Genomic DNA, 24,179 nt, shown 5'->3' with positions numbered 1-24,179 from the left:
TTTCTAGCCGAATTATACCTTCCCTTTCATCTCAGTGGTAAAATACGGACGGACTCTCCACTGTTTAGGGCCCCGTATTTCAGACTTATCATCTCCACGGATTCACGCAAACCATCCCCTTACGTTTCGTCAAGCCCGGCTTTCCCATCCTTGGGTGTAAACAGTTTTGAAAACAATACTCCGTTTCCACTCTGAATCAATGACCATGTCCCCACCTTCCCACGCCCCTTCTGAGTACGTGAGATTAAAGAATAAAGGAAGAAGGAGGCTGGCCAGGAGGAAGGACGGAAGTATTTATTGAGACTGGGACGGAACATCGTTCTCTTTCACGGGTTAACAGCACAGTGTGTTACGAGGCTGGTTACAGGCTCACTCCAAGTCAGGGTGACCTGAGGTCACCGCAGCGCTGCCACCTCCCGCACCTGAGATCCCAGCCACCTGCCGAGGCGGTAAGACCTGTCAGCGCACGACGAAGGAGCGATTCAGCTGCATCAGTATTTAGACGGACGTGCGATGCCCACCATCCGTGTTTGCCTTTTCCATCTCCTGTTCAGTCACTGGTCCGTACTGATGGTGTGTGCGTGACAGTCCAGGCTCGTTCTCCGCTAGATCCCAGGGACGGGTGGTCAATACTGAGCTCGTACTTACTCTTCCACGACTTTGGCACAGCGTCTGGTTTCTTAAATACCAGAGCACAGGCTTCCGTTGGCTGCTCGATACTGCGGGAGCGGGACTAGTTCTGCCTCGGTGTAAATACCAGTTTTTATGTTAAGCGTTATTTACAAGGTGAGAGCCGAAGCACAGACTTTTTAATCAACTGTCTTCACAAATTAGCATAGCAGAAGAACGACAGGAAATGGATGGTCAGGAGCAGGGCCGAGGTGGCTAGACTAGCAGTTGAAATGAACCTCCCTGAGGAGGAGACGAGTTTCATACAATGGGAGAATTTCCCTGAACCACTGATAACCACGTCTCACATCATGGGACCGAACTCTGCAAGAATCCAGGGCAGGAACAGTGCTTTTTTGGCCAATGTGACTTGTTCAATCCATCAAACCCATATTAAAATATAACTTAGCCGGGAGCTTGCCACCGTGGTTTTGGGCCCCAAGGGTTACCAAGGGGCGAAGTCCTGTCATTTTTTAAGTGGGTCTAACTGACCTCGGAAGAATGGAGACTTCCAGCTGGATAACAGCACGTCCAGCCTTACGCGAGTGACACCTCTGTGTGCCCCCTTACGCAGCGCTGACAGGGATTCCCTCCCAGTGTAGTCGTGTCCGGGAGTCGTAGATGAACGGCAATGCCACCTTGGAGTATCACCGTAAGACACGTCTGCTTTGAGGCTGACACGCAGACGTGGAACAGTCAGACAACATGATTTTTCATTCTTGTGCTCCTGAGACAGGAATTTGGAGAAGCCCTAAAGCAGGTCTGGACTGAGATCGTAGTTATCGTTCAAGTACGAGGAGAGCTCTTTATTTCACATTGACGGTTCGATTCTGATCATGTCTGGCAACTTATATGAAAATAATAAATATGTACACATGTATCTGTCTATCTAGCTCTATACCGAACACTGGGTTACTAGTTACCAGTGTCCCAATACAGTACATTGAAAAAAGAACCTTCCCACAAAACCCCACACCTGTCTTAAAACTCTGATTGCAGAACTGTGCTGGTCTGTTTTCTTTCAAAGTGGTTCCTTTGAAATTGGCTGGAGATGAGTAAAAAATGGACAATTTGGCACATTAATGGGGGAGGGGTGTTTATATGCACTGTAATCTACAAAAATGTGAGAAGTCAAAGGAGATCCATGCCAATAGAAAGCTTGAGTAAAAATTTGTAATCAATGAATTTTTTTTAAAAACCCAAAACACTGGGCTGCATACGAGAAAGCAATTTTTCGTCCATGTCCTAATCCAACAGTTACTACTCTACTTCCAAATTTTGTCTCTTGTAGAATTTTTACATTGCAGACAATCCAGCTTTCCCTTTCATCTGTCTTCTTTCATGTTACCCCACCCCCAAATCCCAGAACTCAGAGAGCGAAAGCTGTGAATTCAAATATAGAAAATAATCTGGAAGTCTGTGTGTCAAATCAAATGTACAGTTGGCCATTCGTGTTTTTCTCTTCCTTATTTAATGTCTGGATTTGCTAAGAGATGACCCCATGGAGCGGTCCTTCATCATTCCTGGTCCTGTGAAGCCAGGGATTCTAGAACTGTGAAGTCTGGGTGAACGAGATGGTGTCAGTCTTGTCCACCGCGAAGCCTCCGTTGACGTAGGACTTCTTGGTGTCGGAATCTTCGTTATCCAGGACTGTGGATTCCAAGGCAAAGGGGTTCACGATGTTGACTTCAGATGAAACATCCATCTGCTCCAGCTCCTTCTTAGACAGCTTCTCCACGATGCCTGTCCCGAACGCGTCCCCGAGGACGTTCACCATGGTCCTGAACCGGTCCCTGGGGAAGAGAGAGACAGGAGGCCTGCAGTTCATTTCCAGTCGCCACTGGAGAGAGACAAGGATCTGAAGCATTCAGTTACGAATTAAGCAAATGGAGAAAGTTGCCATCCTGGTGACCCGATCAGAGGCTCCACTCCTCTCAGGCCTGGGGCAGAAAGTGGCTCACAGAAGTGCAGAATGAGCAAATGGGCTCCCCAGGTGTGTGCTCCCGCTAAGTCATAGTGACCCTCCTAAGTCCAGCACCAGTCTCCCCACATTCCATCCTCTCCTCCCAAAGAAATGCGAGGAAGTGTCAGAATTGCACAAGCTGCACCCCCCGCCCCTCCCGCCCGGCCCATCTTGGGACTTTTCTAGGGGCTCTCTTGACTAAGGGGAGGGGATCCCCTGAGAGGTGTCTGGTGGGGAGTGTGTGTCTGTGGGTGTAGCCGAGGGTTCCTGTGTGTTTGTGTGTCCTGAGAGTAGTCGTTTCTCTGCCACATTGAGCCACTGTATGAGTAAGTCAGCGGGGACACTACAGAGCACAGAGCCAGAAAGCTGGCCCAGCCAGGGAGCGGCTTCCTCCATGTGGCACCCCGAGCCAGCCTTAACCCGGTGAAGCTTGGAGGAGATGCTGTGGGAAGAAGACACGCAGCCGAGAAGGCGTCCTGGTGAGAGGACAGGGGGGCCCCGCTGGGAAGCAGTGTGCACGGGAACACTTTCTCGCGAGAACCACCTCTGCAGGACAGCAAAAGCCACCAGCGTTTGCCCAGCCCCATTCTGGATGCCCTTCTGTGATCTAGAACAAGGCCATGGACTGAACTAGTCCCGGGTAGGAACCAACCGGTATCTTTTCATCCCACGGACTAGACAGGACCTTTGACTTCTTTTGGCATCTTGGAAGTGAAGGTCACGGGTTCCGGGAAGAATCAGGGAACAGAGGCAAGTGCAAACCCACCCTCATCACTGGGAAGAAAACTGGAAGCACTTGCCTCAGTGAAAGGGTATCTTGGCAAGAAAGGTGTCACCTCAGCTGGGGGCTTGTGGGACCAGCCAGCTGTGGGGTGGGGGTGGGGGCACCAGGCCTGCCTTCCCAGGGCGGGAGCTTTTCCTTCGGGTGTGACTGTATCTTCACCATTTCAGCTGCTGCCTCCCAACCAGCCCGCACTGTTCTCCCCTGTCACCCCCCGGCTGGTGCTGAGTAAAGGCTCAATTTGGAGCCCCGCATGCCCCCGAGGGCCAGAGGACCAATGTACAGAGTGGGTATTAAGGATAGAGCCGGGGACCCCAAGTTCATTCTAACTTGAACCTGGGATCACACAGTGCCCATTCTTGCCCAGATGTTCTGCTGGGTTCCTCAGCCCTGTGTGTGTGCGCACGCACCCGTGCGTGTGTGCGGATGTGAGAGAGTTGTCGGCTGAGACATGAACTGTCCAAACCGTTCTAACGGTGACAATAAAACCGGCCATGATTGAGCACACTGCCTGTCAAACCCTGTTCTAGACTCCCTGCTCCCGTTCGCTCACTCAGACCCGGCCCCAACCCAATGAGATACATGGAATAGTTCCTGTCTCAGAGCCCGTGTGGCTGGGCCTCTGAGATGCTGAGAACTTGCTCGAGGCCCACGCCACTGAGGTGTGGAACAGGGATTCAAACTCAGGCCCTTCTTACCCCAGAGTCTTTGCTCGTGCCACTGCCCCTGACCATGCTGCAGATCTCCCGAGGGTGGGCTGCCCTCGAACCAGGCTGTCCTGAACCTGTGGAGCTGACCCAGGGCCCCAAGAGGCAAGGGGAGCCTATGGGGTCTGGACTGTCTGGGACCTTGTCCAGCTTCCTTCCCTTATCTGCTCCCACACCCAACTCCCGTCCTTGAGCATTATCAGGTCTGAACGAGCTAATGGAGGTCACTGGCCTTTCAGAATCTAGGCTCAGAGTTAGGAGGAGTTAATGTTTAAGCACGTTATCAGATGGCCTGGCCGGAGGGAAATAAAAGCAGCCACAGACGCTGGTTGGGCAATCTGAGGACAGAATGATGCCAGCCTGGAGACGCCGCTTGGCTGGGGTGCCCCCCTTCCCCCCCTGCCGAGGCAGTGCCTTTAGTCCAACTCACAGGAGCCAGTCGACGGCGATGATGAGGGTGACATCCTCTGCGGGCAGCCCCACAGCGCTCAGCACGATCACCATGGTCACCAGGCCGGCCTGGGGCACGCCGGCAGCTCCGATGCTGGCGGCGGTGGCCGTGATGCTGCGGCCGAAACAGGATGCAGGAGTTAGACGCCCATCTCTCCCCTCGGGGCCCCTGGCCTGGAACTTTTAGTCCGGAGGGCTGTTTGCGCTGTGTCCCCAGATGGGCCGGTCAGAACCCGTTCTCTCCTGAGCATCGGCTCTGCCTCATTAGAGGGCTGCGGGGGACGGGCGGGGAGTGGTGATCTTTTGTGGGGGGGCGGGGAGATACGTTAAATCTCTCTAATGCAAAGAAGGGAAGAACTGCCTGAGTGGCCCAAAATGGGCAAGCGGGTTATTCAAGAGGAAGGCAGGGTTGGCCCACTAGGGTGTGCGGGGAAGGCTTAGCTACCTCTCTAGGCATCCATTGTCCTCGACAGGTGCCAATGATCTCTGCCTTTCTTTCTCCCTGTGCCCATCTACTCACCCAGCCAGGCATTCCCGGGCGTCTGATACATGCCAGGAGTTGCCGTTGCCGTGAAGGCCGGGCCGAGGGTTTTATGCACTTTCCTGACGTCACAAGACTCTTGATCTCTGGGATTTGCCCTCCACGGCACTGAACTGAGAGACAGCCATGCCCCCTGGCGGAGGTACAGTCGTTTACTCCTGACTGCTCTGTTTGGCCAGCTGGATGCGCTTTCCACCAAAGGAAGAGAGGTCTGAAACCCGGAGAGGCAGTCGGATGAACTTCCATTATTGTGTATTTAAAAAGACCCCTCTCAGGCAGAGAAAATGGGGGCACTAGGGATTCTTCCCTTTGGAATATGCAGGTTTTCATAAAAAGTATCATCCTTATTTAAATCTGGTCATTTTGCACGTGTTGGCGAGGACGTGGAGAAAGGGGAACCCTCCTGCGCTACTGGTGGGGATGCAAGCTGGTGCAGCCACTCTGGAAAACAGCATGGAGGTTCCTCAAAAAGTTGAAAACAGAGCTACCCTATGACCCAGCAATTGCACTACTGGGTATTGACCCCAAAGACACAAATGTAGTGATCCAAACGGGCACGTGCATCCCAATGTTTATAGCCAGCAATGTCCACAATAGCCAAACAATGGAAAGAGCCCAGATGTCCACTGACAGATGAATGGATAAAGAAGATGTGATACACACACACAATGGAATACTATGCAGCCATCAAAAGGAATGAAATCGGACATCTGCAATGACACGGATGGAACTAGAGGGTATTATGCTAAGCTAAATAAGTCAATCAGAGACAATTATCATATGATCTCACTTATATGTGGAATTTAAGAAACAAAACAGAGGCTCACAGGGGAAGGGAGGGAAAAATAATACAAAATCAGAGAGGGAGACAAACCATAAGAAACTCTTAATGACAGGGAACAGGGGCACCTGGGTGGCTCAGTCAGTTAAGTGTCTGCCTTTTGGCTCAGGTCGTGATCCTGGAGTCCTGGGACTGAGCAGGGAGCCTGCTTCTTTCTCTCCCTTTGCCTCTGTCCTGGCTTGTATTCTCTTGCTCACATTTTCTTTCTCAAATAAATAAAATCTTAAAAAAAAACAAACCCCAAACTATAGGGAAACAAACTGGGAGATGGTGGAGGGGAGGTGGGTGGGAAGATGGGCATAACGGAGGACACTCGTAATGAGCACGGGGTGTTACAGGCAACTGACGAATCACTGACCTCTACCTCTGAAACTAATACTACATTATATGCTTAACGGAATTTAAGTTAAAAAAAGGAAAAAATAAATCTGGTCATTTTGGAGGAAACAAGGGCTCACCATGCCCTGAGAAGCACCTGAATTTTGAATGAACTTGAAAGGACACCCGCTGCATGTTTTGGACGCCTGTTCTCATCCTTAGTCCAAGGATGCCATTGGGTTGAAAAGTGAAGACACAGAAACTGTCCATTTAAACTGGAAGAATCCCTGATTCTGTCCACAAATCTACATTCTTGTGGGCTCAGAACGCCTCAGAAGTGGGTTCCGCGGCTCCTCCTCCTGCCTCTCCATGTGCTGCAGATGGCCTTTGAGGGTCTGTCAAACACGCCAGCTTTCATGACAGCCGTCTTTTCCTTCGGCGGCCGTGGGCTGCCAGTTTACAGTAAATTAAAAGATTTCTGGGCTGTCCCAATTCCTCGAAACGTTTCAGGCCTACATAATCCTTTAGATCTGTTCTGTCTTAGGTACTCTTTGGAAAACCCAAGTTTATGTCAATGCGGGTTGAAAAAAAATTTAAACTGAAGGCAGCAGCAGGTTTTCTTTACCAGAAGTGATTTGCGCCCGTGACCATGGATCTCTTTTTGGAAGTCCCAGCCCATCACGGCTAACTGCGTCCCTATAGCTTATGGTTGGGTTCAAAATCCAAAACCCACTGTGTCCAAGAAAACTCTGCCTTAGAGCCTTGACCTTGCTTCCTAAACTTCAGCCATTTGACTGACTTTGGTCTGAGACTGGGAATTATCAATCTTCAGATGGGGGAACAATATAAAAACCCAGTCCTCCTGCTTGACTGTATTTGATTTTGTCTTTACAGGGTTTTCACAGTCGAACACACAGTAGTCACTGGTAGAAAGTTCCTTCCTGGTGCTGAGATCTGGCTTTCGGATGGGATACTTAGCTCAGGTCCCGTCCAGGCTGGGCCTGGGGTCTGAGCTGAAGCCCGCAGAGGCCTGAGCGTCAGACCTGTTTCCAGCAGCAGCACATCCTTAAGTTCCCCCTGGCTCTCTCAGTTCTTGCCTGTGGGATGGGGAGACCATGTCGTCAGGCACCTGGATGCCCCAGATCCTTACACACTGAGGCCACTTCTGCTGAGCAGCTGCTGGCCCCACCCGCGCTGCCCCCAGGATCACCCCTCACAGCCACAGAACAATCAAGGCCACTGCCGCTCCTTCCCTCCTCCAGGCTCCTTCTAGGCCCCAAACCCAGTCATCACCTTTCATTGTAAGACACATTTATCCTATTTTCCATCAGTCGTAACCTTTGATTAGTGAATGTTGCAATAAAACCACAAAAGGGTTTGTCTTGGGTCGATGGCGCCTACGTTGCTTTGATGTCGAGCCAAGCCGGCCACGGAAGGCGATGAGCCATGGGTCTCTGTAACCATCGGCCGCAGGAGCCGCAACCATAAGTTGTGAAGGGAAAACCCGTTGTTTGTTATTTCATTCCGTCCCGGGCAGAGCCAGCGAGGGTTTTAAATTTTAGGTCAGCGATGACTGGGCCTCACAGTTGTGTTGGTTGTCTCTGGGCCGGTGGTTATTTATCAGCAAGTCTGATTTAAGGGTACAGGGGCACCTGGCGGGCTCAGTCAGGAGAGCGTGTGACTCTTGATCTTCGGGGTCATGAGTTTGAGCCCTACCGCTGGGTGTCGAGATGATTTGAAAAAAATCTTAAAACACCATTGCGGGGAGGGGTGGGGGCAGACAGGTTTTGATGTGAATTATTTAGCTTTTCCACCCAAAGTTTATTTGTCTAGCAGTCAGGTTAACAAAAAAACAAGGTTATTACGGTCTAGGGAACTTACAACTGAGGGAAAGGGAGGGAGTTCACCACAAAGCGGCAAATACCCACACCAGCGGCTACCTCGTACAGCCACTCCTTGGAAATCAGTCCAGGGCAGACTGGGTCCAGCAGGCCAGGGTGAGGGAGATGCCTAAGGGCCCTGGCAAGGACCAAAGTCAAGTGGTGGAGCTTTCTCAGGCCTGAAGCAAGGTTTCAAATTTAACACACTCACTGCTGCTCAAACTGTACGACTTTACTCAAGCTCTTTCGGCTGGGGCTGCTTAAGCCACGGGCACTGTAGGCCACAGAGCCCAGAGACAGTGTCCCAGCTGATGTGCCAATGGTCTAGTTGGCACTTGTCTTCAGTTAGCTTCAAGCCAACAGCAGTAAGTACTTTATGACTTAGGGTTGGGGAGGAGTTAAAAATACACTGTGTTAGAACACCGCTAGAACTGCCTTCGCACCTGCAGTGAAAGCCTGTGCCAAGCACCGGGGCTGCAAGACTGAGTTCACCCGGAAAGGCCAGATCCAGCCTTGTGCAGGCCCACGGACCCGCTGAGTTGTAAACTTGCACTCCAAACGGAATGCAAGTGGCCAGATTAGCTCTAAACCCACCCCATCCCTTCAAAGCTGTGCTGTCCAGTAGAATTTTCCATGACAGAACCTAACTCTACAATGACAGAAGTTCCTACACTTGCTGTGTCCAACCTGTGCTCGTGGCTTGCGGCTACCATCTTGAACAGGCTTGTTTCAGAGCAACATTCGTTAATGACGTTTTCAGCGTCGACTTGAGCAGACAATTTCAGGCTTCATTTGAGTAGAATTCTCTGCAGTATCAGGCTCTTTGAGGATTCCATCCTCGGAAACCTCTCTTCACTGGGTTACTGCGATGTGATGGTCTCATGGCTCTCCCCCTTCTTGGTCTCCCTCTTAGTTCTCCCCTCCTCCGCCTGCCTCTGATATTAGGATTTTCTAGAGCTCGGTTCTTAGTCCTTTTCTATTTGGCACAAACCCTCTCTATGGAACATCTTGAGCCCTCACTCTGTACACACCGTTTGAAGCATTTTATGTGCACTGACTTAATTATCACTACTTGCGTAAAATGTAGGTACTATTATTATCCATATTTTATAGGCGAGAAAACAGGAGGTTATCGAAGTCAGGTACCTTGGCCAAGGTCACAGTTAATCATGGTGAGGCTAAGCCTCAAACACAGATGACTGACTTGTAACCACATGCTTGATGACCGCCCTCCCGCTGATGCCTCTGACATTGTATCTGCACATTTCTCACTGCAGAGTTCCACCTGGATATCTTGAAGGCATTTCAAATTCAATGTGACAAAAAGCATAAGCTCCTTATTTTCCCACCTATGCTTGCTTCTCTTCACTAGTCTCTGTTCTGGTAAGCACCATTCGCCAGTCCAGAACCATCCTCCTATCCCGGGAGTCATCCTAACTTTCCCCCACTTCACCTCCCTCCCTGTGAATTCAACTGATGCCTCTTGAATTCATCAGCTCTTCTCCATCCTCAGTGACAGCGCCTTGATGTAGGCTTTTTTAAAAGATTTTATTTATTTGAGTGAAAGAGAGCACCAGCAGGGTGATGGGGGGTGGGCAGAGGGAGAGGGAGAAGCAGACTCCCTACGGAGCAAGGAGCCCAAAGCGGGGCTTGATCCTAGAACCCTGGGCATGACTTGAGCCGAAGGCAGATGTTTAACTGACTGAGCCACCCAAGAGCCCCTGATGTAGGCCTTTTAATTCCTTACTTGGACTTCTGCAGTAGTCTCCTAACTAGTCTTCCAGTTTATGTTCCTGTTCCCATCTAGTCCATCCACCGTATTGCCAAGTTACCCTTTAAAAATGCAAATCTGTCCATATTATGAAAGACTGTCTGAGCCCCTTCCAGGAGCAGCTCACATGAAGCCTTTCAGGAGATGATCCCTGCCATCTTGTTTCTCTACGTTCTTCACGTTGTAATCTATGCCGGCCGCATCCAATAATCTGTCCTCTGTAACTAGGCTGTGGTTATATCATGAGCCCCCGTACATGCTAGTCCTTTTTATCCCAGATGCTCTTAGTTCCTTCTTCTCTTACTAAATTCTTTGCTCTTTTGATACTAAACCTTCTGCTTCTCTGGGAAGCCTCTCCTCACCTTCCCTTCCTTCTTTGGTGCCCCCTCTGTCCTCTTAAACCTCCACAATAGCTCTTATCACATCCCCGCATTTACTTAGATATCTGTATCCCCCTACATACTGGGGACCCCCTGAAAGCAGGGACTGGCCCTTATTCCACCTTGAATCCTTGGCATCTGCCATATGCCTAGCACCCAGTGGGTACGCTGAACCAAGAACAGTGATGCTTTTGGCCCTCCAGATTTTTATTTTCTTTCCCCTGGCAATTTTTCCTTGGTCGGTTCCAGTAACAAATGAACACGAGCATGACCTCGTGCCCTACCTGATTGTGATGATCTGCCCAATGCCCAAGTTCAGGCCATTCAACTGAGCAATGAACACGGCTGCCACTGCCTCATAAAGAGCAGTCCCGTCCATGTTGATCGTAGCTCCCACGGGCAGCACGAACCTGGTGATCCTCTTGTCCACCTGGTTCTTTTCCTCAGCACAGCGGAAAGTGACTGGCAGTGTGGCTGAACTGTGTGATAGAAAGAGAAAGGAACTTATGGTCCAGGAATTCCAGGGCTCACTCCCCACCCTGGAGAGACACTTCTATGCCAAAAACCAAACCCAGAGCCCAAAGCATGCTGGCACTTCCGGCAGACCCAGGAATGAGAATGTGTTGGGTCTAGGGCCGCTCCAAGTAGACAGTGTAACCCATTCTGGTCTGCAGGCCATACTCCAAGGACGAGAAATACCCAGCAGGGGGCAGAAATGTTCAAGGACACAGGCAGAGAATCTAGAGGTCATTCCCTGAGTTAAAGACAGCTACAAAAGCACAAGCTGGCGAGTGTCAGTTTCATGTGTGGTGGGGACAGCTCTCATCTGCAGCGGATGACAGCTGACAAGGCATGGCCCAGAGACTTCTCCCGGACACCCCTCCTCTGTTCACCTGGAAGAGATCATGAGAGCCGTCAGGAGAGCCTGAGCCATTCCCATGGCGAATCGGAAAGGGTTCTTCCGTACGACTATGAAGTAGATGAGTGGGAGAATGACAATGGAGTGGATCGCGAGCCTGTACACAAGAAAGAGAAGCAGGTTCTAGAGGGCACCACCTCCTCACAGGAATCCCTTTTTCCAAACAGCTTTTGAAAAATCCATGACAGGGGCACCTGGGTGGCTCAGTGGGTTAAGCCTCTGCCTTCAGCTCAGGTCATGATCTCAGGGTCCTGGGATCGAGCCCCGCATCAGGCTCTCTGCTCAGCGGGGAGCCTGCTTCCTCCTCTCTCTCTGTCTGCCTCTCTGCCTACCTGTGATCTCTCTCTGTCAAATAAATAAATAAAATCTTTAAAAAAAAATAAAAATAAAAATAAAAATCCATGACAGATCACTGGATCTTCATAATGACCCAAGAGAGAGAGAAAGTAGGGCAAGGGTCTATGTCTCCATATATCCACCAATGAGTATGAGGAGACTCACTTAGCAAATGAAGTATTTTTTCAAAGTGGTGAAGCCAGTAGCTGAATCCACATTTTGGAGCTCACAGAACATGAACGTCACACTGCCAAGCCCTGTACGTGCTATTCCTGCAATAGGTGCTAACAAGCTTTCACTTCCTTCTGCTGCTGAATTCTTACCACTCTTGTAAAACTCAGCAAAAGGTCCCTCTCCTCCAGGAAGCCTTTCCTCACCTTCACAGGTGGATTGGACCCCTGTTTCCTTGGTAGCTCTGTGGCTCCACACTCATTGCTACCCAAAACCCTCATCCTACACCAGCCCCCCTGTTTCCTGGAACACACTGCTGTCCTGCTGGACGGTGCCCACCCTCCAAGGGGGCCAGGAAGGAGTGAGTCCCTGCTTTCCTACAGGCATACCTCAGGACTGACCCCCTTTTCTTTGTTATTCCTGCCTTCCAAAATGACTCCTTGTTTCATGTAGGACTATACAGGTCATGTAAAACAGGGGGCTTAAAAAATGAGACCAATCCAGCAGGTGTCATGTAAGAGTTTACAGATCAGTTAGTCAAAGCTAAAATAAGAAGAAATGAGGCCATTGAAAATACAGATCCTGAAGGTCCGTCGTGAGGGTCTTCTAGATAGCAGGCATGCTAAGAACTAGGAGATATTTAGTTTTCTGTTAGAAACCCAGGTAGGACAAACAGAAACCAGCAGAAATGTGTCATCAAATGGCTCAGCATAATAAACATCAGTCAAATCACTGCCTGTACACAGGCTCTGACCTCTAGAAAGGTGCAAAGCCCTGATCCTGTATCACTATGGCCCTGGGACTGGATGCTCTAGACACCCAGGCTGCTGCTTGTTGGCTGGAAGGGCTGTGCTTTTGGTAAACACAGATGGACTCCTCAGGGCACTCCAACAGGTGAGCTCACTGCCCAAGGGGGGTGTTTGGGAGTACTGACCTGCGGAAGTGTGGGTGATATTTATTCATCCCCTTCGTCCATATTTCTTAGCATGTGTGACGTATCCTGTCCCTGCTAGATATCCAGGGGCACCATTCCTAAATTATCTCACCCTACCTCCCCTCAAGGAACCAATAATGGGCTGCAATGAATATGCAAATGACCTGCTGCCTCCCTGCTTTACCCACTTCTTCCCAGCCTGAAGACTTTCCCGGCATCCTCGCTGACACTCGGGTGGTGCAAGGCGCTGTAGCAGTGCCCAGCCCCACCAACGGGGTTGGAACCAGCCAGCCACACCTCCTACTTGCTCAAGTCTCATTGCATTCAGGCCCTGCCTGATTTCTTTCTTGGGACTTGGGGTCCTCGTGGGCTATTCTTACGAGTTTGGTATGTTTCCATCCTTGAAGAAGTGAATGCCAAGAGAGGCTTCCAGTGGGTTTTGCTTGTTCCAATGAAGGGTTTTAACACAACGAATAAAGGCAGTAATAAACCATGGTCCAGGCTGTTCTGCCAAGATCTGGCAATTAGCACTGTGTGATCCTCCCCCAGTACAGCTGCTAAAGGCCAGCCCCCCCCAACACCCCGCTCTCTTATCTCTGAGCCCCATCTTCCTTAGCACATGGGAGAAGCCAATTATAACTGGAACGCTGCTTCTCAGTAGTGATCCAGTGGCTCAAACACAGTTCCTGCTTCCTCTCCCGAGTCTGACATACCCACTCAGGACGGTGGCCATGTAAAGGCCCAGCTTGCGGAATATTTCCCAGTCTTCAACTTCTATGATCTTCCCGGCAATCAGGAACAAAATGCCAAGTGGCATGTAGCTAGAACATAAGCACAGCAAAGACACTTCCGTCATCAGGTGTCTTCTCGAGGTGGGACTGCTGGGGAGGAGACAAGCCAGGGTGTGTACCTTGGCTTGGTGTGTGTGCTCAGCTGGGAGGAGCACCGGGTCTTCAGGGAGGCTAAGGTTTCAGCCTCCAGTCCTAGTGGACCACACCAGAGCCAGGATTTAGCGCCTCTGCATGCACCTTAAATTCTACTCACCCAAGCTACCTTAGATGAGCGAACTTGGCAAGCACGTGTGGTTAAACAGCTGCCTATCCTGCACCGTGCTCCCGGGGCATGTACGTCCTGCCAATGGTCCCATCTGCAGATCTCATTTTTGCCTGACCCTCCACAGATGACACCACGCTCTTTCTAGCCTCAGTCATCTGGTCTCCTAGGTAGTCATATGAGCAACCGAGCGATGCCATTAGTCGTGGACGTGCTCAGAACTGCTCTGTTTGTGCAGCTCTCTTTGAGTGCCTTGTATTGGGTTAAGTATTTGACATGCATCATTTCCCCTAATGTACTTCTCCCAACCCGAGGGGCAGACTTTTATTATCCTTTTTTTACACAGGAAGAACCTGAGGTTCCATGGGAGTAAGTGGTCGAAATTGCTAGCCTTTGCGTCACTGTCGGTGTCTACACTTGAGAGTAAATAATGTCGGGTCAACTCAGTACGACATAAATGGGGGCAGAGATCACCTCGCAAAGGTGGACGTGTTGGCACCTCCAGGGACAGGGCAGGGACTCAGGTAGTGCGGCTGGTGTGTTCCCATCCAAATGGCAGTTTCATTTGGATGGAAACGAAATACAATTGCAAGTATTTTGAATATCATGTCTAGGCCCAATGAGGAGAGCACTTTGGGTTTCGATGAGCCAGGAACCCCTTCGAGTCACTATTTTAAGAGTTATTTCTTAGCCAAATGCTGGTTGGGGGCAAGCTGACCAGGGGTTTTGGGAGAACAGACAACGGCTGACACTCAGAATCTTATCGGTGCCTAAGTGATATGTAGAATTCCTGAACACTCCAGTGTCTCGGCATTCCGTGTTCCTCCTTCCTAGGGGGAGGTCAGGGGAGAAGCGCAGGCCCCTCTATTCTAATTTCGGGGGGACAACTGTACGAAGAAGCAAGATGGCATTCACCAGCATCCGCTCACCACATAATGATCTGAACGATTTTCATGGTTGCGTCACTCAGTGCATTGAAGAAATCCACCAGAATCTGTCCTTTTTCTCCCATCTTTCCAATGACAAGTCCAAAGACAAGGCAGAAGACAATCAAGCCCAGGACATTTATGCCATCCGAATACATGCCCACCACTTTGTATTCCTTTGTTTTGTTCTGTGGATCAAAACCAAGAGAATATACGGACGCGTGATTCTCATTTTGTTGGGGGCAGAGGCCCCGAAATGAGAAGATATGAGAGCCAAGCATAAACTAGTAATCTACCAGTCAAACAATACTTGGGGAGAAGAAACCAACAAGAACCCCCTACACGTGTATCAAGTTCATACAGCTCCCATCTTCCGCCACAGAAGCGTAAAGTGATTTTTTTTTTCGCTTTCTCAAAAAACCCAAACTTGAAGATTTCTTTTGAAGTATTCTTATTCTGGGATGTCTTACGTTTTTAATAAAAACTTTGGAATCAAGGCATTTATTTTAACTACTAGCAACTTTGGAGTCTGCGTGAAAAAGACAGGACTTAAGAATGCAGGAAACTCAAATAATTTGCCACGGTGAACATTTTTAGGATATCTATCTGACAGTGACGCACAGAAACCTTCTTTACTGCCTCTAACTGGGTGGCCAAGAGGATGTTAGAGATGTAAGTATTACCCAAACTGCTGCTACTGTGAACGTTTCTTCCCCTTATCCTGGGTAAGAGCAGCGTGAGAGATGCTGGGAAAAAACTTACTCCGAGTGGGGCAGCATGAGATTTTCTGAGAGATTTCACAGGGAGATAACATAATCCGAGCAGCACAAGTCGGCCTTATAAAGTATTAGAAATGGTTGATAAGCTCCTGGCGTGCCCATCATTTTTTATTTATAACCTGATCTGCTCAAACACGGATTTATGGAGCCGCAAGAGTGTGCTAACTGCACGGGCTACAGGATAAGTCTTAGAAATACAGCTCCATAGGTAAGATTAACCGTAGGGAAAACAGACCCGTGAGAGCAAGACGGTGCGTCCCGAACTGCACGCCAAGCCACAGCTGCGGGCATCAGGCAGAGACGGAACGGGGCCACGGGGTCGGGGAGAGCGCAGCCTGACCGGCAGACGGGCAGGAGATGGGAGCAGTTTGCAGAAAAATGGCGTAAGGAGAGGCAAAGGTCATGATGCCCTGGGCCCGGCCTGCCGTGCCTGGAGAGCTGCTCCTCCTCCTTTACGGCCCCCAAACTAATTTAAGCCTCTGTGCTGAATGCCCCCGAGTAGCCTGCTCTTCCCAGTTGCAGTGCTCGTCACGTGAGGGCAGAGGCCACACCTGTCTGCACCACTGGCCTCCCAGTGCCCAGCGGGCTCTAGCTCATGGGGGCCGCTCACAAAACTCTCGGTGGAATCACATGCAAAGGTAGAAAGTAGGAGAAACCAAGGAGGTGGGTCTGGATGGGACAGAGAGGGCGTCAGGGAGGGGAGCGGGGAACCGGGGAGGCGCCTGGACGTGGAGGGCCGCTGGGCCAGGCAGAGGACTTAAGGATTCTGCAGGTGGAAGTAGGAACCTACCTTGCTCTATCTGATTTGCATTCCCAAGTCTCCCAAACACTTGTTTCTTAAATCTTCTCTTCCTGGGTGGAGGCAGGGAACGTTTGGCAGAATCTACCACAGGACTATGGAGGAACTACTTCATGCCCATACGGTGGTCTCTTCTCTACTGTTGAAATCCCAGCGGCTCTCAACACCCCCACCCCGACACCGTCAGGCCCGAGTGAGGCCAACCAAAGGCACCGGTGTCTTCAGTCCGGCCTGTCACAGCCTTCTCGCCCTGAGAACCACACACGGCGCTGCAGCACGATGCGTGGGGGGATGTCTCAAACAGTGAAATCATCATGAAAAAGCACAAAAATGTGAAAAAAAACTATGGTATAACACACCCCTAAAAGGACACTGGTTTACAATGAGAGAGCTGAAATAAGAAGGCAGCGCCTGGGGCGCCCGGCTGGGCTCAGTCTGTAGAGCAGGTGACTCTTGAGCTCAGGGTCATGAGTTCAAGCCCCACATTAGGCAAGGAGCCTACTTAGAGAAAAAAAGAAGAAGGCAGAGCTCAGCCTTGCTCGCCCTCAGCTGGGAGTGCCTGTGTTGGGTGACTGAAACTTCTCACCACTCCCTGTGTTTCTGCAAACAACGTGAGAGCTTCGTGTTGATTTTGGGGGTTACAAATACGTTTTAGCAGGTGGAAGAATTCACAAGTAGTGAGGACTGACTGTATTTCCGTCTCCTGCCTGTTCACTGCTCAGCCCCTGCCTGCTGGGGTAGGGGCGCGGGCGACGAGGTACCTTGGAAACGGCGGTCGTCATGATGGCTGTGACAGGTCTATCTGTCACGTTCGTCCCTGGCTCACTGGGAGCATTCACTTCTTCACGCTTGGTTTTATACTGCATGTTGGAGGGGGAGGAAAGGACCAGAGAAACAAACAAAATAAGCGTTTTTCAAGCATCTGAGCCTAAACCACAGGAATATGTCAGTTGGGCTAAACGAGTAAACGAGTACCACGGTAGCCTTCTGCCCCTGTCGCCTCTCTGGGCTCCCGCAAGGCTCTGCAAGCGAAGGCGAGACCACGAGATCCAAACCCCAATTCCCAGAGCCACCATTCAACGATGTCAGAATGTTCTCTTTCATAATAAAGGACAAATTAACAGAGCGATAATGGGGAAGAAAGTATAGGTTTCATTTGCTTTAACAGACGTTACGGGGATCCTGCCACTCATTTTGTTTCTCTGTTTATTTATTCATTATTATTAATCTGGGAGAAGCGCCTCATTACTTGGATAAGCGCAGTCACCATGGCTTTAATACATGTCAAGAACTGGATGGTTGTTCCCAAATCAACAGCCCCTTTAGGGCCAGGCCAGGAGGGACATTTCTGTTGAATTCCCTTCCTTCAGCTCTGGGGCATTCTGCCGAGCTTCCGCAGGGAAGCTGAAGAGAGAGCTCGTGTACCACACGCCGGGCATCCGTGTCAGTCCTGCCAGGCTCTGCCAACCTTGAGAACCTTACAAATGACCCCCTGAGGCTGAACCTTGAAATGGAGGAGGTTCTGTGCCTCATGGAGGGCGGCAGGGAGCAAGCTCATGGCCATTTGTGTTGGTGTGCACAGAGGGCTCTGTTGGTATAATTTATGTAAATGAATTCAGCATTTGGGACAGACTCCACTGTCTTTGAGTGCACAGATAAACAAGAGAGAAGGGCAGCAAGGAGATGGAGTGAAGAGACAGCGAAGCTTTCCTAGAGACAAAAATCAGGGCTTTGTTACATGGCCACGGGGCGTGCCGGAGACGGGCGCACGAGGAGTAGTAAGGAAAAGACCGGACAGCAGGCACGCAAAGACCCCGTGTGTGTCAGACGCTGCTCTCCTTCATGCGGGAGGAAGCAGAGAGGTGCCGGGCTGTTTCTGCAGGATATTTAACCCGCAGACTACCCAAGCGTCCTTGCAAATAACCACGGGCTTCTCCAAAAACAGGGAAGGGGAGCCTGGGTGAGTTCCAACAGGGACTTCCCTGGGGCCTGAAAGACCAGAGGCGCAGCGCAGAGAAGCCACCTGCAATGGCCCCGCCTGCAGAGCCATTTGGGGTCGGCGCATTCTAGTTCCTGGGCCACAGCGGGACATAAAAGTCTTGAATGGGTCAAGCGAAGACGGGAGCCCTCTGGAGGCAAAGGCCATTAGGATTACCTGCTGAAAACAGGCTTGGACAAGGTTCTCGGGGAACATATTCCTGTTGGAGACACGAAAAGCAGTGTCACGTTAAGGCACAAGTGTTTCATTTTCTGTTTTTGTTCTGTCACACTCAATACATTGGTGAACACGAGGAGAGCACAGTGATCAGTACCCTGGTATCTTTTCTGGCCTCTCCTTTGCAAATACTTCCTTGGATAAAGATTCTGTCCCTCCCGTCGAGCTTCAACCCAGTCCCGAAAGCTCTCTCCAGCCACCATCACTCTCCAGCCACCATCACTTAGCTGATGAGAGTCAGTCTACGCGTGCTGTGCTCCATGCCACACAGCACTGGCAGGCGGACGCTCACCGCCCAGGGACGTCTTTAACGTCCTGCACCCTCTGCGCTCGTCGACGGGAACGCATGCTCCCCGAGTCCACCGCATTTGCTCCCAATGTCTTTACGCCAACTGTGGACATCAGCATCAGTGCTGAATTACGAATGATGTGAATGGATGAAACAGGACTAGGAAACAGAAGGTGTGGTTTTTATCAACCCTAAACTCCACGCCTGGAAACTTGGCCAAAGCGCAGGATTAAACTTTCTGTGGTTAAATTACGTTTAGAAGGGCCACCAAAATGGAAAGAAAAACCGGCACGCAGCTTTGTTAGCCGTTTCTAAGGGTTTTGTTGCTCTCCTTCATGGAAACTGAGCTTGGAAACTGTACATGATGCCTTTGTAAGGACAGCAGGTGCGAGAGAAATGATACGAAATTATAATCACCTGACACACTCGAAGGAAAGACCCTGGCCTATGTCAGAGGTCGGCAAGTAAATGCCATTTAAATTAAAGGTGTCAACAAAATATGTCAGGCATAGCTGTGTCTTTTTTTGCTTTAACTGATATCTTCAAATTAACGGACCAATTTCTAGCCCTGATTGCTTCTGATAAAAGGGCTCCTCCTGTATAATTAAAAAGTGTATTTCTTCAAGTGTCCTTTGGAACGGATCCCATCCCCCACTCAGCGCAGCATCTTAATGCAACAAGTATATACTTTCTGCAGCTCTGTCCATCCTGAATCCGGACGGAGGAGCCTGTTCCTCTCAACCCCTCTTGGACCCACACAGTCTGGCAAGCAGGCCCAGATATGTAATTTTGAGGCATAGAGCTCACTGAACAAACACAATGATTCAAAAACTATCAGAAATTTCAAACCAGCAAGATCTGAGCCTCAGAGCACGCGTGGGTGCCCTGTGACGGCAGCAGCAGAGGCGGCAGGCCCCGGAGCGGCCCGGCTGGGAGGACACTCACCTGATCAGATCCAACATGGCGTCCACCGTGCTGACTTCGGGGCTGCTGCCTGTCCTGTCAATCTCGTCTACTTTCTGGGACACGCCAGGCTTGATGCTCACCACCAGCACGATGCCTGTGGCCAAGGAGAGTACCAGTGAGCATTCAGAACCTTCCAGAACACCTGCCCCCGACCCCCAACAGTGCATCCTTCTTAGAACCAGGGGGCATGGTGGAAGCAGGCAATACAGGAAGGAGACTCTGAGGTCCAGCCAAGATGCTGAGCCCCAGCCGGGACCTCAGCAGCGGCCTTAATTACTCTTCCATTTAAATGAGGCAGAAGAAATTCCACCCCTGCATCCCCCCCTTTTTTAAATGAAGAGGTGCATTCCAGAATTGCTTCTGGAAACACCTGAGAATTTTCTATTTTCTTTTCTTTAGCTTATGAGGTCAGCCTAGGCAGGGGTTGGGGTGAGGGTGATTCTTTTCCAGCTCAGGACACCCATTCAATATTTTTATGTAATTTTTGCCCACACATGCTAGCTATTTTCCTGAGGTGCCTACAGGACAAGCCTTATCTTCCTTCCATATCCCAAGCCTCTCAAAATCTGGAAAGCTGCTGTCTAATCCAAAAAAGGGTCTGGGTTAGGAAAAGTTGCATTCCCTGTGATTCTGGGGGGATGGAGTAACAAATAGGTGTTAGAGGGAGAGAGAGTTCTTGCCGTAAGGAACTGTCTAAACAGGGAGTCTCTGAGAGTGCCATTTTGGCCCCTGGAGGTAATGGGTTCCTGTCCTTTGAGGTGTCCAAGCAAAGGTGGGAGGCTGGAGAACGGATCATGGCATGAGAAACTGCTTGACGGGAGGGGAAATGCCAGTCCACGGAGGCAGGACGTCAGGATGCTGAGCAGGTCAGTTTTGCCAGTGAGGGGAGTCAGTGGGCGAGTCCAAGGATCATGGTGCGTGTGGTTCCCTCTTCCCTCTCAGGGTTGCTGGAGAGACATACACTGGCTTTCCCCTTCATGTCTCCCTCCCACAGGAACCTCATGAGGAGAGGTGGCTTTGGTTTAAGGCAGGGTTCAGGCCCTCCCAGGTGCCCTGCCTCACACGACTCCAACCTCACCACGTCCTCACAGTCCATTACAGCAGAGCACCGGGGTCACGCCGGCCGCAACATGAGTACGCTCCAGCCTCTCTTCCCACTCGGGCAGCCTTAAAAACGTCAGGTCACAAAGGACGGACCGCACTTTTTTCACCAAAGAATGCCAAAGGCACAAGAGCAGTGATATTCCCTTATTAGAACGTTCTCCCTTTTTCAAGTGGAATTTCTACTCTGAGTACCACGTGAAATCTGAAAGGCACTGCGATGGGATCGTTTTGGAATTATTTCACAATTACACTCAACTCCACTACTGCAGACGAAGCGCTCCGTTTACAGATTATATAAGCTCTTGGCTTCACCTCCTCCTACCCAGTGAGCCTGGTAAGGCACAGGACTGTTCCCCAGGAACGTGAATAAGGCCCAGGGCTAAACTTCAGTCAGTCCTGTATTTTCTTTATAGAAAAGGTGCTGGGTAGACTTTAAGCCCAAAGACTTCATGGTGGTTTGACAAAAGGACTTTTTGAATTAAAAAAAAAAAAAAAATGCATTAAAAAAAGCCCAGATACTTTTAAAGGACAAGTCACCATGACGCAGAGGAATAAGGAATCCGAAACAGATTTTACCTAGAATTACGGCGATGATGGTGGTACAGAAATAATAGACGACAGCACGCAGACCGATTTTCCCGGACACACCGGAATCCAGTGCGGCTACACCTGTCGGGAGTGGGGAGGGGGAGGGGAGAGGTCAAGTTACATTATTATTTTTTATTATTTTTTTTTATTTGCTTATTTTCAGCGTAACAGTGTTCATTGTTTTTGCACCACACCCAGTGCCCCAGGAGCCATTAGGGCCGGAGGAAGGCTCCCCTCCCCCGCTGGCCCCACTGCCTGGTCAGAGACAGGAGCCGCCCCCCTCCCACACCTGCTCGAAGAGCTTCATCAAACTTTGTACGTCCCATCACCCCACAGCCGTCAAGATAAACCCTTTCTGGAATTCAGGGTCCAGAAAATTTGATCTTGGAGCACGGAGACTGTTCTGTCCTCACATAATGAACATCATAAAACTCGTGATTGTTTCCCCTTCTGCCTTTCTCCGTCAGGTAGCTCAGAGTCAACCAAAAAGATCACTTTTGTGTGTGGTTATGAAAGTAATAGATGTTCATTATAATACTCTGAAAGAAGGAAAACGAAAACCACTCCGTCTCATCACCCATAGTTGACATGCTGGTGAACTTCCTGCCAGTATTTTTTCTTGATTTTTTTTTTTTTTTGTAAACATAGCTAATTCTATAGTTTGTTTTTTTTTTTAAAGATTTTATTTATTTATTTGACAGGGAGATCACAAGTAGGTAGAGAGGCAGGCAGAGAGGGGGAAGCAGGCTCCCCGCTGAGCAGAGAGCCTGATGTGGGGCTTGATCCCAGGACCCCAGGATCATGACCTGAGCCGAAGGCAGAGGCTCAACCATGGAGCCACCAAGGAGCCCAATTCTATAGTTTTTAATCCTCTCTCATTCATACAGTATTGCAAGAACTTTCTTGTTATAAATTGCCTGAGGGTAAGTTTAGTGGCTACATAATCTTGTCATGTGACCGAACCATAATGTATTTAACAATCCACTTACTGCCGGAGCTTTGGAGAGCCTCAGAGCCAACCTCCATAATCAATCCCCGCAATTTCATTATTTATCCTGGCTAGCACATTTTCTTCTTTCGGTGATTTTCAAATTGCTTCTACGTTAACAACCTTATCATGTCTGGCTCTGTGAGACAACTTAAAATATCCATTTTCCAGAGGTAGGATATAAACAGAGATTTCCAATTTATAAATTTCCAGTTTAAGAGACTTCTGGCCACAGTGTTAGCGGCAGGCTCAAATGGCCTTTGGTGGCCTATCAAATGACTGTCGCCTGGGACTGGAAGGGTTGTCCAGAGTGCCGAGAAGAGCTGTAGAGGTGGGAGGCAATATCCCTTCTTGCTAGAAACCCTTGACCTCCAGGAAAGATGCTTCTCTAAAGTAAGCCAAATGATGCCCCTCCTTGGACAAGACAGGGAAGAGGAGAAGCAGCCAAACACCTTTCAGCAAGCTGTCATTTGAAGGCTTCAGACCCTACCTGCCTGATTTCCAAAATGAGAACCAACGGAGTCAAATGATCATCATAGCAAGTCACTGCCTCTTCTGCCCGCGTGTGAGGTCCCATAGCCATGAGCAAAGCCTGACGTGCAGGGCAGCCCCAAGGAAAGGCCACAAACCTGCCGGCTACCAGCACGCAAGGAATATACAAGGTAGCTCGTATATTCACTCCTGACACTATAAAAGGTCCCTTTTTGAAAGTGACTGGGGGATTATGCTTCTCACATAAAACTGTACATATTCCGTAAGGAAGCTGTCTTCGTCGTCATGATGACAGAAGAAATCATCTCTCCCTGTAAACGGCAGTTCCTCCCAGCGGGGCACTGTTCTCTGGAGGCTACTATTTTGAGAGAAGGGACCCTGGCCTCCTTGGTGACCACCCCAGGATGTTGTAAGGGTCTGTTTGCCAAGCCGGGGACAGAGCGTGTCTTTGCCATCTGATGGGCCTACTGTCCCAGACAGAGCCGAGAGGAACTCTGATGACAGATTCCATTGTCTCTCTCGATGTGGCGAGAAGACTGTGTTCTCCTCATGGTGAGACAATTAAAAATCATGACTCGGTTAGGACATTGGAGGCCCCAACTCAGAAACGAAGGAACTATCTCATATTCCACTTCAGTCTCTTAAAAAAAGAGCATAGGGGTTCCTGGGTGGCTCAGTCAGTTGAGCGTCTGCTCAGGTCATGCTCTCAGGTCTGAGCCCCGAGCCAGGCTCCTGGCTCGGCGGGGAGTCTGCTTCTCCCTCTCCGTCTGCGCCTCCCTCTGCTTGCACTGTCTCGTTCACTCTCTCTCCCTCTCAGATAAATAAATAAAATCTAAAAAGAAAAAAAAAAGAGCAAACAATAATACAAATATGTGACTTTGCTAACTTTAAATATGAATAGAAAATGTGCTCTAAAATGTGCTCTAATATCCTATTTTAGAGCTCTGGGCATTATCTTCATAAACAATCAAAATAATTATTTATGTCAATAAGGTGATTAAAAAAAGGAAAATCACCAATTTAACAAAACTCCAGGGCACCTGTATCAGCAGGTTCACGTCATCGTGGTCCAAGAGAGGATTTGTTTTCAGACAGACCATCTGTGGGCAGAGGTCTCATTTCAGAGGCTCTCAGCCCCTAGGGGGCTGCCAAGTGCCAGGTTCGCAGGGGAACTGCAGAGCTGTTCTTGGGTACGTGTTTTGCGCCCTCTTGGGGGTTTCCTCCAGCAGGGAAACAAATTAAATCTATGTAGGTAATTGCTTTGTTTCCAGCATATATTAATACGTCTTAATTTGCCTTAATGATCGGGCCATGGGCTG

At 49.8% G+C, this 24,179-nt stretch overlaps 1 protein-coding gene across 1 annotated transcript in view; it reads right to left on the bottom strand.

Moving 5' to 3' along the window:
* Positions 1–273: 273 nt before the first annotated feature.
* The window catches only part of SLC1A1 (solute carrier family 1 member 1), a 77,667-nt gene continuing 53,761 nt past the window's right edge, over positions 274–24,179 (bottom strand). The window contains exons 3-12 of the mRNA XM_046022194.1: positions 21,369–21,461; positions 19,668–19,782; positions 18,374–18,416; positions 16,980–17,078; positions 14,644–14,828; positions 13,375–13,482; positions 11,195–11,317; positions 10,586–10,780; positions 4,551–4,685; positions 274–2,462 (exon numbers count right to left, since the gene is read on the bottom strand). Of these exons, the coding sequence (XP_045878150.1) occupies positions 2,216–2,462; positions 4,551–4,685; positions 10,586–10,780; positions 11,195–11,317; positions 13,375–13,482; positions 14,644–14,828; positions 16,980–17,078; positions 18,374–18,416; positions 19,668–19,782; positions 21,369–21,461 (1,343 nt within the window). The 3' untranslated portion in view covers positions 274–2,215. The remainder of the gene's footprint in view (positions 2,463–4,550; positions 4,686–10,585; positions 10,781–11,194; positions 11,318–13,374; positions 13,483–14,643; positions 14,829–16,979; positions 17,079–18,373; positions 18,417–19,667; positions 19,783–21,368; positions 21,462–24,179) is intronic.

The sequence above is a fragment of the Meles meles genome, chromosome 11, assembly GCF_922984935.1.
Source record: "Meles meles chromosome 11, mMelMel3.1 paternal haplotype, whole genome shotgun sequence".
Classification (NCBI taxonomy): Eukaryota; Metazoa; Chordata; class Mammalia; order Carnivora; family Mustelidae; genus Meles; species Meles meles.
The sequence above is the reverse complement of the archived record's forward strand: the minus strand, read 5'-3'. Positions and strand labels throughout refer to the sequence as shown.